The sequence below is a fragment of the Ambystoma mexicanum genome, chromosome 3q, assembly GCF_040938575.1.
Source record: "Ambystoma mexicanum isolate Mex_15411 chromosome 3q, UKY_AmexF1_1, whole genome shotgun sequence".
Taxonomy (NCBI): domain Eukaryota; kingdom Metazoa; phylum Chordata; class Amphibia; order Caudata; family Ambystomatidae; genus Ambystoma; species Ambystoma mexicanum.
In genome coordinates, this window is record NC_090926.1 from 1,072,091,120 (window position 1) to 1,072,110,242 (window position 19,123).

Consider the following 19,123-nt stretch of genomic DNA (forward strand, 5'->3'; position numbering starts at 1 on the left):
GGATACTGCAGATATAACGTGGGAAACCTTGATAGCCACACCTCAAATTGCGAAACAAAAACTAAGAAAATGGAATTGGATACAGAACTTAGAACGAAGAAATCTGCTATCTACATCGATCGACTTAAGTCCTCTAACAAATTATCTAGATCGCTTACCCAGATATTTACAAAAATTTCCCTCAAGGAAACACTAACCAATTTCTGAGACTGCGGTTGAACGCAGACACAACCAAGGAGATCCTATGGAGACGAAAAGTCCCCAATATTGAGAATAATCTCTGTAGGTTCTGTGAAATTACAGTTGAATCGGTAAAACACCTGGTCACTGAATGCCCTAAAATCAAGGAACATCGAACTTGCTATCTGGGCTCTTTTGCTCCAGTAGACAAGGACATGGACAAATGGTGGTATTATATACTATCTGGATCAAACGTGTCACTGACATGTGCAGTTTGTGAATTTGTGGAAAATATTCTGAACGAGGACCAGCTATAATCAGAAAGATTTCCATTATTGAAAGATTGTATTTCTTTCTTTTGTGCTGTCTTTTTTGTTCTCTTGTTTTTTTTGTTTTCTTGTGGATTCATGTTTACTTAAGTGAAAGTAGGATTGTTTATTGCAATTAAAGTTTACTTGTAAACTAATTGTTACAACTAAAAAATAATTAAATAAACATGCGCTCTGCGCTACAGATTGTGGCTCTACCGTCACCCATACAGTTTGGCATGCACACCACAGAGTAAGCGCGCGCGCGCGCGTGGTTGTCATTCGATGAGCTCCCTACCCAACTCTGCAGACCATCGTTTTTCAGTAAAAAACAAAAATAAACACTCTTCAGAGCATGAAACTGTTGAAAGAGCTGGCTCCAAAACACAATTTGGTCTATGTTGGCCATTGAAGTGGGGGCCCGTTTGCAAGCCCTGTGCGCTGCAGGTGGGAGTATGCCACTGTAATGGTCTTCGTTGGTGTCATTGGTTATCCGATGCACGATTATTTTATTTCACAAAAATACCGAATGGTCAAGATAGACCCCAGAGCAGCACACAGGAAGAGAATGGGGGTAAAGGCTACGGAGAGTAGCGAGAGAACGGGTCAGGATAACTGTTCTCAGAGGTATAGAAACGTGCAGACGTTAGAGGTGCTACAGCGATCGGCCATAATGTCTGGGAAACGAGTTAACCATCGAAGGATCTGCGTCACACTCTCAAGGCCACGCTCCTTATTTTATGGGGATTCTATTCTAGAGTTCCACAAGTCTGAGCAGGCCTCTAGCAACCACCCCTTCACCAAATTGTATTAGCTTGTAAATACGCAAGGCAATTACTATGGAAATATTCAACCTGATGTAGTTATCTGAAACATACGCCGACATTGAATAACGCTCTACGTTTATAGTTAGCTCATCAACGCTGGGCTACTTGAAAATCGTGTGCCAGAAAGGACAGACATGACAGAGCAGGCTTCATTTGCCAACCAAAAATGTAGAAACCTTAGTGAGAGCTCCTGAAAGTGGACTCCAGATGATCAGTAACGAGACAGGAGCCACCACACAGCAAATCCTCACAGTAAAGCTTTAATGGTGAAAGACGAGACAAAATTATTCATCAACATAAAAAGCCACATTTCTTGCCATCTAGTTCCATGTATAGAGACATCAAGATTGCCAGCAGTCCTTCCAAGCCATGGCCAGCCACATCAAGAAAGGCCTCTGGTAACAGTCCAAGCCCATGTAGGCTGTACCTAGAGAGAATATGCATTAAGCTGTCCCACCACAGGATATGGATAAAAAGCCAGAGTCGGCACCGGAGCTCCACTACCACTGCTGGCGGGTGTACTTTGTAGAACAGCACTGACCTAGCTGATAATGTGCTGCGGCCGATTTGACGCTGGGACGAGCAGCGATGGCCCAACTTGCTAATGATGCTCTGGTGGCACCAGTCAAGTTTGTGGCCTTACTTTGCCTAAAGTGCTGACCCAAGTATCGGTGATGCACTGGTCCAGTTTGCTGGTCGAGTTGGGATTCTACCTCTGCATTATCCAGAGAATGGCAGCACTTGCCCAAACTGCTAGCAGTGCTCTGGAAACACGAGTCCTGCGCTCAGGCTGTACTCCGGTGCTGCCCAAATTCTAGACTAACCCATCTAGACTAAGCACAAATCTCAATGTAGTCTAGTAATTCTGCTGGTAATTGCACCCGCAACCATGGCACTGGTTGCTGAATATGCTCTGGTAACCTCCCCTCCCTTTATACGCTTGTATAAACAATGCCAGTTCCCTGCTGAGCCAGGATAAGCCTCCGCTGGTGCCGTTAAACCAGGTAAATATTTTCGCTAGTCTGTTCTGGCCAAACTGGTCCTGGTCACCACAAGATAATGAATAGCAATGAATGATCCGTGCTGGTTCCGAGTCTTTTCTAGGCCGCATTTTGGTCACACAAAAGTTGAAATACATGTAAGACCGTTGCCCAGGTATTGGTAACGTCCTTCAGGAGAGTAGGTCACCTAGAGTGTTTTTTTGGGAGGGCACCAGTCAGTATCCGGGTACAGCAGACAATGCACTGATCTAAATCTGCAGAAAGATTAGAAAGGAAACATTCAATTAACACAAAGTATCAACAGTACATTTATTTATTGATAGCGGCCAGACCCTGAGGTATCACGGCGCTCGAAAGTTTACAATCCAAGTAGCAGAATGACCGTTTATGTTACAGGCAGTAAGGGTCTGGTGAAGTCGTTACAGTACATCAGGGTTACAATGCTTTGAAAGCAGAGTTACAGTTGAAGCATTCCTAGTAAGATCAAGTACAAACACGATCAATCCATCTAATAAAACAGAAACAAATTCCTTCTCAGTGGACGGCCACCTAAACTGTACTGTCCATCTCTTAAAAGCAAATGCAGGCAACTACCAGCGGAAAGAACACTAACAATCCGTCCTTTACTGACCAGGGCCGTGGGACTATAGTGGTGCGGATTTCCACATTTTTCCTCACCAACAAGGACATTTTGTGACACATAAGTAGCTTATGGCATGCATGCTAAATTAAAATGGTTATAAGTAGTTACCAACCGTCCATAATTTCATTTGTGCCTCCTGATTGAAAACTATCACCAAAACGTAGGTCTGTCACATAAATGAGTGGGGCATGGGGCCACCGGTGATGTGGCTCTGGATAGCCCGAATAGACATGGAATAATCAAACCATCTAGACTAAGCGGAGCTGGGCAACATACTATATTCTGAAGCGTTTTACTGGCATTCCGAAATTTTATATCACATTTAAAAATGACAAATTGTGCTTTTTGTTGCAAGCGTAAAATCGCAATAAGCTGTGATCCAATTAGCAGCCTAATGCACCTACCTGGTATCCATTGTGCTACTAATGTATTGCTCCAAGTTCCATCCCTGGACTCCGCTTTTTTGTGGCCTTTGAGTAACCACAAATCACAGCCAGATACATTAATGTTCATCTGGAGTCCACAAAGGTACCCTCGGTTTGTGGTCAAGTCTGTCTAAAACTGGCCTATGGTCTCTTGGACATGCCAATCAACATTCTGAATGGGAGCATCTGTGTTTTTCCTGACCACTACAGATTGTCTAGCCTCCAAACATTGGTGTGCTGCATGGATAGGGATAGTTGAATGGGTTCATCAAAAGGGAGACATAGGCCATTCCTCATACCCGTTTTGGAACTTACCTGAAAACTGCTGACGAAATGGGTAGCTACTGCTGATGCTGATGTAATCATACAGTCTATACCCCAAGGCCCTTTGTCTCTGCATCCCCACCTGTTTGCTGGTGGAATCCCAGCCTCTGACTTCCCGACCCGGTTGCATTATATAATGCTGTGCTGCTAATGCAAACTGCCATGTTTAACAAGTGCCTTATTGCCATTGTGAGGTGAGCCCTATGTTCTATTGCGCATGTCCTAACTTCAACAGCTTCGTCGCCTAGCATGTATTGGTGCTCCCCGCCACAACTGGCATCAGAAGCGTTTCCCTTGTGGCATAAGTAAGCGTGTTTCAGGCTGCTGCTTTCCTAGGTACGGTGGCTTTAGCAAACAGGAGTTGTATAGTATGCAGGCTTGCCTGCCCTAACCGTATGAGAAATGCAGAAGTGGCTTACCTTGTAATAAATTACTGTATCATGAAGTGCCTTACAGCCTCACCATTGTCCAGCGTGTAACAACACAGCCACTGCCTGGGACTTGTATGCTGAGAGACTCATTCCATCAGCAACATTTCTTCTGTCTCATGTCCACACCTCCCTCTCCATTGAAATTTATGTGTACCTCCGAGTATATAACCCAGCACATTGAGGGGAGTGAGGGTAGTTGGGCAGTCTATTTCTGCCTTTGATTTGTTGTTGTCCTGTGGCTTTGCAATTGCTAATAAGACAGTTCACCAATACACCGGAATAGTCTGTGTTTACTTTTTTCACAACACTTCTCAGAGACTTTCAGGCTGGGTTGTCGCCGTCCTCGCTGGGCTTCCACTTCCCTGCAGCTCCCAATTGCTCCGGTGGATACAGTCTGATCCTGGTGCCTAAACGGTGGAGCCCCCCTCTGCTGTTCTAGCCTGGTACTAGAGTTGCTGCCTGCTACTGTGCTCGGCCAGTCTTGGGACATCTTAAGGTGTCTCATATATTGTCTTTTTCATTGGACCATTCCTGCTGCCTTAACTGCTATGACCTTTATTTGGTCCTCCTCCTGTTGCTGTCACTGCTACAGTGCCCTCCGCCTCCTGCTGTGTCTTCACAGGCACCTGCCACATTGGGATGGCCTTATCTGGGTCCTTGCTGCGCCATGCATTCAAGTAACACTGGCTAGAGACCCCCCCGCCCCAGCATCGCTAACCAAACCCTGGAAGCCACCTATGCACCTGCTGTTCTTACACTTTTTCCATAGGCAGGCAGTACCACAAGTTCTTGTATCCCCCCCCCACCCTCAGTCTTAGGACCCAGATCTCGAGTCTGGTGGCTAACATCAAGATCTGGGGGGTGTAGCCGTGTTTGTTTCTTTACTCCCTACCTCCGCCATATTGGTCAATCGTGAGCATATAGCCTTCCGGAACTCTTGGAACATTGGGCTGGATTTCTTCTGTGGGGGGCACTCAGACAACAGCAGCAACCAGCCTACTGGTTACCATTCTTGCTGCTGCTACCGGTAAGAGGCAATATTTGCCCAAGATTTAAACACTACTGCAGGATGCCCATTAGGGTGATCTCCCTTAAACCCTGTGGAAGACTTCCAGAAACCAACTCCTGAAAAGTGACAAAATGGGTATTTCCCTGGACTGACATTTTTGTATAATTATTGCAAATAAATAAAAAAACTTTTTTTAAAGTACAATTTAAAATCCATTTTAGAAGGAAAAAAGTGCAGTTGAAGACTTTCCATTGCCTAAATGGCTCAACTCGTGAGTGAAGTGCGACCGCCATAAATCCAGTACTGTACCCATGTCAGTATTTATCCAATTGTTGTCTCTCCCCCCTCCCCCCCCCATTTCCTAATGGTGTGCACGCTTTCTCGTTTCCAAGTCATAAAAGGATTAGTACTTGCCTATAAGGATTTATCGCCTGTAACAGGGTTTTGGCGAAAGAGGGGCTCAATCTGTTTTTCCATATTTATTGTGATGTTTGGGTATGCTTTGCTATAGTAATTATTTGGCAGCATAATTAAACTTAATGCAATACTTAAACAGTATGGGATACACTACTCACCGTAATGGTATTTCGAATGCATGCATCTGCTTAGATTCACAGGCTATGCATAGGCAGACATCTAGTGAAGGCTGCAGAGTATTACAGTTGTTTTTGAAACTCGAAAATGGACGTCAACAGGGCGTGCCATTATTACTATCCCTATTGTGCCACCCACTGTACCCATGGTCCATCACGTGTCACGGTCCCACAGATTGTTTTGTTTCTTACATGAGGTAGCATGAAGTGTAACGCAAGTACAGGTGTATCCAAGCAGATGTGTATCAGAGAAGCTCATCTAACATTTATGCACCTCCTCTCCGGGGAGGAAGGGTGGGCGCATGTGAATCTAAGCAGATACAAGCATCAGAAATACCATTACGGTGAGTAATGTATCCCTTCTGAGGCTTGTGGAATCTGCTCAGATCACATGCTATGCATAGATCAGCGAGCAGTGTTAGGAGAAGGTGGTGGGATGTGAGACGGTTCAGCGGCAAATAGATGTTTTAGAACCGCTTGTCCCACGTGGGTATCTGCTTTGGAATGAGTGTCTATGCAGTAGTGCTGAGTGAAAGTGTGTACTGAGCTCCATGTAGCTGTTTTGCAAATGCTGTCCAAGGGGACATTGGAGATAAATGCCAGAGTAGGTCATGTGCGCTCCTTGTGGAGAGAGCGCTTGTTGTGAAAGGCAGTGTCTCGTTTGATAATGAATAGCATAATTGCATGCATCTTACTATCCATTTGGAGATGGCATTCTTGGCAATGCGTTATCTCCTTCTCTACCTGGTGCTACAGAGACAAACAGTTGGTCTGATTTCTTAAGCGGTCTGCTCTTGTTCACATATTAAAAGGACCGCCTTCCTTACATCTAGTGTATGGAGTTTTACCTCAGCTGAGCTAATTGGATTCTGAAAGACGGCCAGCAGCTCAATGGATTGGTTCACATGGAATTTGGAAATGAATTTAGGGGAAAACCTAGGGTGTGTACGTAAAACCAATTTGTCCTTGTGTATGACAAAGAAAGGGTCCTGCACTGACAATGCTTGCAATTCACCAACTCTACGTATGGAACTAATGGCCACTAAGAAGGCACTCTTGTAACCAAAACGGTTCATGTGAAACCTCTAATTAAAAAAAATCTTCCCTCGACCCTCTTGAGCCCAAAAAACTACTGCCCCATCTCAAACACCAGGTTCCTTGCCAAACTCATTGACCGAAACGCCTACTCCCAACTAAATGCCTTTATCGAAGCCAACCATCTCTTAGACCCCACACAATCAAGTTTTAGAGCCCGTCACGGAACTGAAACCACCATAATCTCAATCTGGGATGACCTTAAAATGACGGCAGAATCCACGGGATGCGCCGCATTAATCCTTCTTGACCTATCCGCCGCCTTCGACACAATCACTCAATCCTCCTTGACCGCCTCCACTCGCTAGGAATTTGTGGAACCGCTCTTAAATGGATGGCTTCATTCCTCAAAGATGGGTACCAAATAATGATACTCTCCACCTATTCCTCCCAAGCCCGACCAGTCGACACGGGAGTCCCACAAGGAGCATGCCTATCTGCCCTCCTGTTCAATCTCTACTTGATCACCCTCCCATCAATAATTCGTTCACACAACATCCTGTGTTACAACTACGCTGATGACACTCAACTAATTTTTAAAACTCCTGAACTCAAAACCCAACTGCCGACCTGACCTCGCCTCCTTGACATTGAGCTCTGGATGACCCAAAGCCACCTCTTGTTAAACCCCTCCAAAACTGAAATCATGGTATGTGGCAACTCCGAACGTCTTCCACACCCACTACCATGGCCATCCGCCTTGGGCAACTCACCGACCCCGTCTAACTCAGTGAAAAACTTTGGATGCACCCTTGACTCTGACCCAACGCTCTTGCGCCAAGTCAACGTCTCAAAATCCTGCCACTACCACCTTAAAACCCTTAAGCACATCTTTCCATATCTCTCCTTTCCCAAAAGTCTCTGCAGTCCAATCAATTGCTATATCAAGACTGGACTACGCAAACCCCCTCGGAGTGGAAGTTAGTTTGGCTTCTGGGTATCATCCGGAGAGTAATGGACAAGTGGAGAGAGTAAATCAGGAATTGGAGAAGTTCTTAAGGTGTTATTTACAAGCTAGAGAGGAATGGGTGGATTTGGTATGGTTGGCAGAATTCTCTTACAATTATTGTGGGAAAGATGCTACTTCTATGTCCCCTTTCTTTTTGGGTCGTGGGTTTCATCCTCGCTTTCTGAGTTTTGAGGTGTTGGGAGGATTCGGGGAATCCTAGAGTGGAAGATCGTTTGTTGGTAATGAAGAATAACTTGGATAGAGCAAAAAAGGTGCTGGGAGGTGCTGATTTGAGAAGGAAGGCTGGTCCTGAATATAAGGTGGGAGACTTAGTTTGGCTTTCTACCTGGTACCTAAAAATTAAGGGGAAGAATAAATTCAGTCCACGATTTGTAGGCCCATTCGAGGTAGAGAGAATCATCAACCCTGTGGCAGTACGATTGAAATTACCCAAGCAATTGAAGGTACATCCTACTTTCCATGTTAGCCTTTTAAAACCAGTTTGTTCAGGAACTAGATTTAGAACACCACCTTCCCCTGTGATTTTGGAGGATTCATCTGAGGAATTTGTGGTTAAACAAATTTTGGATTCCAGGAAAGTGAGGGGAAGGTTGCAGTATTTAATTGATTGGGAGGGATATGGACCTGAGGAACGATCATGGGAAGATTCAGTTGATGTACATGCCCCCCGTTTAGTTGCTAAGTTTCATGCTAAAAATCCACATAAGGTAGGCCCAGAGACTGGGCATTAGGAGGGGGGTACTGTCAGGTTTCCTTCCCCTATTCAGGCTATTTTCTCTTATTCAAGTTTCCTTCTCATTATTTCTCTTTATTAATCCTTTTTAGATTAGCCTTATGTGGGTGGGAAGTTTTCTATTGTAGTTGGTTTGGCCTTAACTTGTTGATTCAGAATCCTGGTTCTGACCCAAGGCAAAATGGAGTCTCACAGTGACAGCTCTGATTGGTTAGAAGACACTGCAGAACAACAATGAACATTCTAAACTGTCACTCTGTGCCTTTCATCATCTAAACCCCAGCTGAGAGGACGTGTTTAGTGGCTGCTCCTGCTTTAGACTTGGGCCTGGTGGATTTTATCCTTCAGGCGTTAGCAGTTGAGCGGCTACTTTCTTGGGGATTTCTGGAGAAGCTATCAGTTGTCAGGAATTCGTTTTTGAAGACAGGAAACTCTGAAGATCCTTATGAATTCGCTCTGGAGATAAGTGACTTTGTTTGTACTGCAGCTCTGTTCATCTTAATGACATTTCCTTGAAAATTCGTAAAAAGTTATCTTTGTACTTGTACTATTGAACTCCCTGAGTGCGCTTGAACGCTATTTGAAAATACGCGTACTACTTGTAATCTGAAAATATCGTTGAACCTTTGGGCGTGCGAGTGTATTCAACTGCGCGTGTGTTTGCCAGCGCTTGTGCTCCTTAGCGCGAGAATCTGTTCGTCGGGTGAGAACTCAAGAGCGCGTGTGTTTTCCAGCGCGGGTGCTCCTAGCGTGAGATTCATTCGTCGCGCGAGAACTTTAAAGCGTGTGTGTTTCCAGCGCGTGTGCTTCCTGACGCGATAATCTGATTGCCGCGTCAGAACTTTATAGCGCGTGTGTTTTCAAGCGCGTGTGCTTCAGCACTAGGACTCAATTGCGCGTGTGGTTTCTTGTGCGTGTCTTTTTAAACGCGTGTATTCGATCGCGAGTGAACTCATTGCGCGTGGATTATAAGGCGCGTGTGAATAGGCGCGGAAGTTCATCAACACGGACATTTTTTAGCGCGTGTGTTTTTCTGCGCGTGTTCTCGTTTGCGCGTGAATTCTACTTTACGTGGTTAGGCAAGCGCGTGTGTTTTCTGCGCGTGGATTTTGCTTTCCGTGCGCGTGTTCTTCAACGCAGGAAGTTTTCAACGTGAACTTCATCTGTATGGAAATAACCCGCGTGTGAGTTTAACACGTGTTTCTTCAAGAATTCACAAACTCAATTGAATTGTAAATAGTTTGAAAAAACAAAAGAAAAGTTTGAAAGAAAAGGAAAGAATAAATAAAGACAATTTAACTGGACATCTAGTGCATTTTGGAAAAGAGACAAAGAACTAAACTTTCCAGATTTGCCCAAAGTAAGAAGTTGCTGTGAATTTCAAGAGTCTCAAGTAAGAGAGATTTTCAGCTTCTTTACAAGTTTCTCTAAGAAATTTCAAGAGAAGAGCCAGGTATGATTCTTAATTATTAGTTAAGGATTTAAAGTCTTTCCCATTCCTAGGGTTAAGTAAGTAAATAAAGGAATTGTGTCTGCTTTTCTTATATCCTCTGCAGGTTCAGCTCTGGTTAGTCTTGACGCAGTCTGCCTGGTGTTGTTTTGTTATCCACTTCCCCCTTTCCCTTTGGGGTGTAGTTTAAAGAGCTGAATTGAAATCTAGTTCTGGGAATTACATTTCAGGGGATCTTTGGGGGTTCAGCAGCTTCCGCGGACACAGGACCTCTCAGCCTGACACACGCCTACCAACTGAATAAACTTCAAAGGGCACACAACGCTGCAGCCAAACTGCTACTTGCACTCGGCCCAAGAGACCACATCTCCCCAGCCCTTAAGACTCTGCACTGGCTTCCAGTGGCCCGAAGGGTGACTTTCAAAACCTTATGCATCTCCCATCCAGCATTGCATAAAACCGGACCTCAATATTTTCAAGACAAGCTAAAACCCTATCACCCTCCACGCACTCTAAGATCAAGCTCAGCCGGCCTCCTAGTTATACCCAAGACAAACTCAGTCAGGTTAGGCGGATCATCATTCTCAGCCTTGGCCCCCAAGCTGTGGAACGCACTCCCACATCACATCCGCCTAACAGAAGATCTAATGTCTTTCCGCAAACTACTGAAAACCTGGCTCTTCCCCCAAAACCAACCCGTACGCAAACTACCCCTAACAGATTAACAGCATCTCAATGAAACCAAACCAACAAACTACTAGATGCGAGAAATTAACATCTAATAACCGCTAATATAAAATAAAAGGACAAACAGAATAGAACGAGTAAAGTAGATCAAAGCAGAGAAGTGGATAAAAATAAATCGTACAAAAACAGTAACGAGATTTAAATGAATGAAATGCATGATGAATGAACAAAGTGAATGGAGTGGATGAAATCGTTATAATGAGCAGATGAGTGTGTAGAGCAGATGAGTGTGTAGAGCAGATGAGTGTGTAGAGCAGATGAGTGTGTAGAGCAGATGAGTGTGTAGAGCAGATGAGTGTGTAGAGCAGATGACTACGTATGAGCGAACGACTTTGTAGAACTGATGAGTGCATATAGCAGATGAGTGCCTGGAAAGAACGAGTGCATAGAGCGGATGAATGCGGGGAGCGGATGAGTACATAGAGCGGACGGAACAGGTGAAGTATATGGATTGAATGAGTGACGTATATGGATAGAACGAGTGATGTATGTGAATAGAACGGATGACGTATGTGGATGGAACGGGTGAGGTATGTGGATGGAACGGGTGACGTATGTGGATGGAACGGGTGACGTATGTGGATGGAACGGGTGAAAAATATGGATGGTACGGATGAAGTATGTAGATGGTACGGACGAAATATGTAGATGATGTGCATAAAACAACTTAGAATACACGGAACGGATCGGAGAAAATAGAACAGATTCGAATGCATGAAATGGACTGGAGTGCGTGGGGCGGACTGGAGTGCGTGTAGTGGATTAAAGCGCATAGAATTGCGTGACGTACATGGAATGGTTTGGAGTGCATGGAACATTTGAAAGAACGTGTAACCCATCATATCACATCACCACGCTTACTCTCTTCTTTACACCACCATTCATCTAGAACACAGAGATACTATGACACCATTCAGTATAACTGTTCTCATACTAACATCCGCCGCATACCTCCCATCATTCTAAGTAAACACTGCCAGTTACACACCCCACAGCCAGGCGTTCTCCTCAGGCCTAACGCAGCCACATTCGGCCTGGATAAATCCTGCCAGAACGAACACATTCTCCTGATCTCTCAACCACCAGACCTACCATTAAGAAGCATCTATTACATGAATGCCACACCAGCTGCACACATATCCGGTGCTCCCACACACACACCTTTGACTCCCTCTACTGACTCGAACTCCGGTTCCCAAGGGCATTCAACCTACCAGCGCCATCAGACCATACCAATGGTACATAAGTCGCTATATAAATGCAAAGTAACATAACATGTCAGGTGTTTAAGACTTTACTTATACATAGGTGGTGACTGGGTTGAAACAGTGGTATTTGCAGCAGTATGTTTTGTATTCTAGTCTTTTTAATGGAAAGACTAAACCTTCCTCTGTTTTTATGACAGCCCCTAAGAACTGTTTGGTCTTGTTTGGTACATGGCTTGACTTTGTTGATAGAGAAACCCAATTGGAAAAGAAGGTTGATCGTACTTTGGGTATTTTGCTTGCAAATTTGGGGTGTCCCCCCACTGGGATCAGCCCGTCGTCCAGGTAAGGGTACAATGGGATTGCCTCCCTGCGCAGGATCGCTGCCACCAACGCCAGTACCTTGGTGAATACCCTTGGAACGGACGGCATGCCGAAGGGTAACACCTTGAACTGGTAGTGCTGATTTGCTAGCTTGAAACAAATTTTCTGAGCGCTGGGAACATTGAAATATGAAAATAGGCATGTTTCATTTCCAAGGTTGCCATGTAGTCCACCTCGCTTTAGCAGTGGGATTACTTCCTGTAGCATCGTCAGTGTTTGCAGGGCGCAGATCTAATACAGGGCATATTTTTAGATCTTTTTTTGGCACAAGGCAGTATGTTGAATAGATACCCTTGTTTACCTGGTTCGCCAGGACAATTTTGAGGCGTCCTTTCATAGCAGCGCTTGCACCTCTTCCAGAAGTATGCACTGTTCTTCCTTTGTGGTGGTTCTTTGTCGCAGCGGATGGTAGGAGGGTCGTTGTAGTAGCTCTATACAATAACCGCCCAGCACGGTTGAAAGCACCCACTTGTCTGAGGTGATTCCCTCCCATGCGTGGGTGAAGTGTGTTATGCGTCCTCCTACTGGAGTGACATGAGAGGTGACCTGAAGCGGGTGGTCATTGTTTTGGGGGTGTGGATCCACCTCTGGAAGAGGAGGATCTGCCCCTGCCTCAAGATCTTCTTTGGCCTCTCTGAAAGCCTTGAGGATTGGCCTTGTGTTGAACCCCAGGACAAACTTTGACCCTGGTCATATCCAGACCCCCTTAGAGAATTTTGTCCCCTGTAGCGACGACAATTATAGGCTCCTCTTTGACCTGGGGGTTTGTTGGTAAATTGGCCCAGTGACAGAGTGTCGTACTCTTCTTTTGCACTTTTGAGTGCATCCTCTACTGCCTTGCTGAATAGAACATTTGGCTCTATCGGCAGGTTTAGTAGGGTCGCTTGTGTCTCTAGCTTAAAGCCCGATTGGCGTAGCCATGCGTGGTGCTTGATAAGTGTGCCCTCAGCAATTACCCTCCCCACATTATCCGCTGCATCTAAATTATTCTTTAGAATACAACTAGAAACAGTTTTACCTTCCGTCAACTGCTTGGGAGAGTTGGGATTTTAATGGCTCTGGGGCTGAAGCGTTATTATTGTGCCTAATTCGTCCCACTTGTGACAGTTGTAGCTGAGCTGGCAGCAAAGTGGTGTTGCTGGCAATCCACGCCTGATATGCTGCCGAGGTGGCGACTTTCCTACCGAAAGTGTATATTTGTTTTGCTTTCCTTCTCGGGGGGTGGGGGGGGAAGGGGGTGGGGTGCCTCTGATGATGCGAGTGGTGTTCCTGCCCCCTTCCATGTGGTGCAACGACCAATGAGTCCAGTTTTAATTGAGCCCTGATGTAGAAGGGGGCTGGTCAAAAACATTTCTAAATGCAGGGGTTACTGCCCGCATCAGATTAGGGGTTTCCAATGAGGGTTGTATTCACCTTTGCACAGTAGTTAGGGGATACATTGGTTTGCTGCTTTCTTGTCTCCCAATATGTTTGACAAAATCCTTGTCAACCTGTGTTGGAGTCTATTTGGAAGTGTTCAGCTGCCTTTAGGAGCATGTCATTGAACTGAAACTGGTTATCTACCGTTGAGTCTGCATGGTCTGGTGACAGTATGACTTAAACGTCTTCCGCGTCGTCATAGTGGTCTACCTCCCCTAGATCTTCGGAAACCGAATATGCTCCAGCCTCCTGGAAGCTTTGGTTGGGGGTCATAGTGTTCAAGCTGGCCTGGGTCCTGCTGAAGGGTGGCTGCTTGTAGGGTGTCTGCCCGAGCTCTTTTGGCAGGGGGATGAGAGCGTCGCCCCACTAGCTGGTGGCGTGTTTTGGAGGTTTTCTAGAACTTGAGGGTGACTATAGAAAATGTTGGCCATAAAGGACATGCGCCTCATGATCTATCTTCAGCAGAACACTGTGATGAACATGGGATATTTGAAGGTGTGGGAGGTAGTTCAGGTGTAGGCTGCCTCTTGTGCCTCAGCCTCTGATATTGTTCCCTCCCCTTGGGTAACAGTCTCTTTCTCCCTAGTGAAGTTGTGGGTGTTCGATGTGCGGGGTTTCAAAGTCCTCCCCTTCAGAAGTGTTTCTGGGACATGTTTTTTATCTAGAGACATTGAGGTCTGATGGGATTTTGCATATTTACGGGTGTCGACTGATGCTTATCAGTGTGTGAACGAGTCGGCGCTGCGTCTTTTGACGTTCGGTTTTCGGCAGTAGTTTTGGACAGTGTCTGAATCTGACTTTTCTCTCGACTTCGGGGGCCTGTCGTGAGGTGAACGTGATTGGCCAGAGGACAAGGAAATGGTGGACCTTCCCCTTGATGCTGTGGGTAGCCTTGTAGTCTGTGTTGACGTCGACCTATGGCCTTGGGTTGTATGCTTAGCGTGCAGAAGCTTGTCTGTGCTGGAGCCGTCGGGCGTCATCTCCGTAACAGAGCCGCCAGCCTGTCTGGTGGGGTCTGGGGCTTGCACGTGGGAATCCGATGGATATCTTTCGCCGTCGTCGTCACTGAAGATGCTGCCGTCACTGGAAGCACCCTCCACGTACATGGCGGCCTCGGCCTGCATGGCGTGGTGGGCCCAGCAATTTCTTTTTTTTTGCGGTCCTACAAAGTTTTGGGCTTAATAGAGCTTGCAAGCTTTGCAGTGGCCCTTGTGATCTCTTGGAAGACAAATTGCACATCCGGTGTAAGTCCTTCCAGGGAAATTGTCCATAACATGTAGGGCAACATTTTGAAGGTGTATTTTCAATTTCGAATTGGGAGGGCTGCTTGGCGAATAATGTGGGAAGAAGGGGAACTATGCATTCTCTTAGTTTAGCAAAGATATGTACCAACCCACACTCTGCTACCGTGAGGGCCGAGGCCCGAAGCGGCCTTCTGAGGCCATGTGGAAGTTCAAGGCAAGTTCTGCATCCAAAGGTAGTCCTCAAAGTTGTTGTAGTGCAACGGCCAAGACAGGACAGAAGTTACTAGCTCTAATTTTTCATAAATGGCATTAGCCAGAAAGGAAGTCTTTCGGCGTCCAATAATGATGGCAATAAAAAACAATCTGAGGGTCCTCGACACGTGAAGGACCACAGGTACAGTGAAGGTCCCACTAGGGATAGTATTACTGGCACGCCCCGTCGATATCCCTTTTCGAGTTTCGAAAACAACTGTAATACTCTGCAGCTTCCACTAGATGTCGGCCTATGCATAGCATGTGAATTAAGCAGATTCCACAAGCCTCAGAAATATATATATTTGTCAGTACATTTGCTGTGCATTCTATTGTGTGTGTTATGGGCGAATGTTACTACTTTGGCACCAGCCTACTCAGGGGCATGAGTCACGTTAATTGTGAGAGTTGGGACCAGATGGACGTTGCTTTTTCACAAAGGATACGTCCTCGTTAGGCCATTTGCAGAGGAGAGCAGAAAAATACTCCAATAGGCCGCATGAACAATTCCTCTGTTCGGAAAACAAGTGAATGCATGTTTAGTTGGTACCATTGGTGCAAGTGGTACAACTTTCACCTCAAATCTCAAACCACAGAGCTGCTTTTCACTTCCTTGATCTTACTCTCGCATGTCGATTTAAGAGAAAGGTTAGGTTAGTACAATAGAACGCTGGGTATTTTCATCATGCCAAAACACTACAGGAATGCAAGACCTGTAACAACTCTGGAGGAGCTGATTAACAAGATCCTAGGGTGTTAAATGGCAGAAACTGTGCACTGAAATGATGAAAGAAATACACACCGAGTTGGATCTTGTTCAAGACTGAAAACACTTCCCACGCTTACAACATTTCGTTTATTCTCAGGTCCACCATAACTCAGAGTTACCTAAAGAAAAAGAAAATAAAGCTAATATGATGCAAGTGTTTATTTAAAAGCCTGCCTCCCCCTAACCCCCCCAGAATGCTGGGAACTCAATGATTTCAAAGGGTAATTTGGATGCATGTATACTTCGTGTGGGCATTTCAGGTGATAATGGCTAGAAGGATGCCCACAGAGCCGGAACCCATGAAGATTGCAATGAACGGCTGGTAAAAGCACACATCTAGAATGTACGTTTCTATATATAGGTGGCCATGTCCCTGCAAGTCTTCCATTTTGAGCTGACAAGTCTGTGGGTGCACAGAGATCGTGAAATGTGTACAGCTAAAACGAATTTTATAACACGGATAGCTGCATTCTAATGGTCGAGGTGTTGTGCAAAATATGTGAGACAGGAGAGAGGAATGTATGCAGCTAGATTGAAATGATATCAAGTTACCCAAAAAATAGATAACATGCATACAGAAAAGGGAAACAGATTTCCCAGTATTGACAGCCTTAAGGACTGGTGAGTTTCCCCATAAAAATGAGCAAAAGTGGCGTGAAGCTGAAGGCTTCTTCACTTCACTTGAAAGTCAGGGCAGAGTACAAAAGTAAAAAGTTTGGGGGTCCATCGAAATTGAGGGAAAGTTACTAAAGAGAAAACTTTCCTCACACCAGACTGATCTTTTTTTTTACATTTTTTATTTTTGTCGGCAGAGGTTCACAAGGCACATACGTCAAGGCAACAAATAATTAAAGCAAGCATAGCATAAAACATCGTAATGGTTACAGAATACAGTTCCAACAGTGGATATAGAGCATCAACAATACAGAAATACACAGCAATGATCATGGTGCATGAGTAGAGACCGGAGATAAGCCGGAACCGGGCGTGTTCTCACTTTGTTGAGATATGTGTTAAATTCGCTCCAGATGTTCCTGGGCGAGACTGGGCGGGCAGCATTGTCGGGTATTCCTCCTCACAGTTCCGCGACCATGTGAGCATACCCAGCCATTTCTGAGAGGCCGGTGGGGAGGAGCGCTTCCAGTTCTGAAGTATACATTTTTTGGCAATCATTTAGCTTATATTCAAAAACTTTTTCAAATGCTCAGTTCCGTCAGACCCCCAGGCCCCAAACAGAACCGCCAAAGGATCGGGATCAATTACAGTTTCAGTTACCGCACTCAGTGTATGGAGGACACTGTCCCAGAAACCGGACAATTTGTTACAGGTCCAGAACATATGCAAGTGATCAGCATCCACCGCCCTACAGCGCGGGCAGAGGTGCACCTCAGAGCGAGCAAACCCCAGATGTCCTGCGTGGTGTATAGTAAAGCCTATTGAGGAGCTTGTATTGCATGGCACGAAAACGGAAATTGAGAGACACTTTGTGTGTGGCAGCACATATCCTCCCACAATTCATCAGAAATGTCTAGACCCAGTTCAGCTGACCATCCGTTGCGCGCCCTAAGAGTAGGAATGGGGATGATATCTAGTAGGATTTGATACAGCGAAGAGACGCCGCTGCATGCACCGCCCGAGTTGGCGATGTAGGCTATCGCCGGCTTGTCTGGGGGCTCATCCGGAAAGGAGGGCCACATGGTGCGGAACGCAGCGCGAAGCCAGTAGTATTGGAGAGTCTCTAGGGGAGATCTGGTGTGCCCCGGTCTCCAGGTCTGGGGGCCTATGAATTTGCCCTCGGGATAGAAGTCGGACAGGGCCCGATACCCCAGCGCACCCCAGTGTCGCGCCAAAGCGATATAAAGTGTGGGTTCCAGGCCCGGAAAGGCCCACACGGGAAGCCATTTGTAATATGGGGAGGGCCCACTTGTCGAGGGTAGTAGACGTGACCAGGCATACAGGGTCGCAGCAATGGGGTCAACGGGGGAATCAGATGTTTAGCATCAGTGTAGTATCAGGGACATTAAGTTGATACCAGCGGAGGCAAGCCGTTCCAGTTCGACATGTGGGCGCACTGGGGAACCCGGGTACCAATGAGTAGCATGCTGGGCCTGGGCCGCGATCCAGTATAGTTCCAGGTCCGGAGCAACAGTACCACCCCGTCTGTATGAGAGTGCCATGTCAGTCCACTTTTTGCACACCGCACCGGAGTGCCAGAGAAATTGCGCGCAGAGCTTATGCAATTTAGTGAAGTAAGCCCTCCCGGGCCATATAGGAATGTTGCAAAAGGTGTATAAGAGCTTGGGGAGCAAGATCATTTTAATAAGGGACAGGCGACCAGCGACGGACAACGGGAGGGTGCGCCAACGTGAAATTTTTGTCTCAACTGTGCATGCTACAGCTGAGTAGTTATCGGCAAGCAGGGTGGGCTTAGTGAGGGACATCTGCACCCCAAGGTATCTCACACACTCACGGGCCCAGTGCAGGGGATACTCGGTGGTGGGCTGCCGTGTAGCTTTAGTGAGCGGGAAAATCTCCGATTTGGAATAATTAATCGTAAATCCGGAGTGGGTGCCAATCCGGGTGATGTCTCTCAGTATGGGCTGTGGGGTCTCTGACGTATAATAGGACATCGTCAGCATACAGGGATATTATTTCAGGCTCGTCAACCAATCGTACTCCTTTACGCGCATGCTGTGCTCGGATAAAGTCCGCCATCGGTTCTATCACCAAAATCGAAAAGGATCGAGGAGAAGGGGCAGCCCTGTCTGGTGCCTCTGAACAGAGTGAACATCTTGGATGTTAGTGAGTTGACCCGTACCCGCGCAACGGGGGGAAGTGTACAAGAGTTTAATGAACCCTATCATGTTAGGGCCAACGCCCATTGTTAAGAGGACCAGCCACTTATATTTCCAGGAGACCATGTCGAAGGCCTTCTGAGCGTCCAGCGTAACCGCTACGGCTTGGACGTCTTGGTCTATACGGGACATGACATTAAATAGTCTCCTGATGTTATGGGAGGTGGACCTACCGGGGACAAAGCCTGCTTGGTCCTCTTGTACCAAGTGCGTCATGATGGGCAGAAAGCGGTTAGCAATGATTTTAGCAAAGATCTTT

The 19,123-nt window shown here is 46.1% G+C and overlaps 1 protein-coding gene across 2 annotated transcripts in view; it reads right to left on the reverse strand.

Moving 5' to 3' along the window:
* Positions 1–1,559: 1,559 nt before the first annotated feature.
* Positions 1,560–19,123, reverse strand: part of RFNG (RFNG O-fucosylpeptide 3-beta-N-acetylglucosaminyltransferase) — a 282,630-nt gene continuing 265,066 nt past the window's right edge. For both annotated transcript variants that reach the window (XM_069655318.1, XM_069655319.1), the window contains 2 exons: positions 16,043–16,128; positions 1,560–2,570 (listed from right to left, as the gene is read on the reverse strand). In XM_069655318.1, the coding sequence (XP_069511419.1) occupies positions 2,504–2,570; positions 16,043–16,128 (153 nt within the window). In that variant the 3' untranslated portion in view covers positions 1,560–2,503. The remainder of the gene's footprint in view (positions 2,571–16,042; positions 16,129–19,123) is intronic.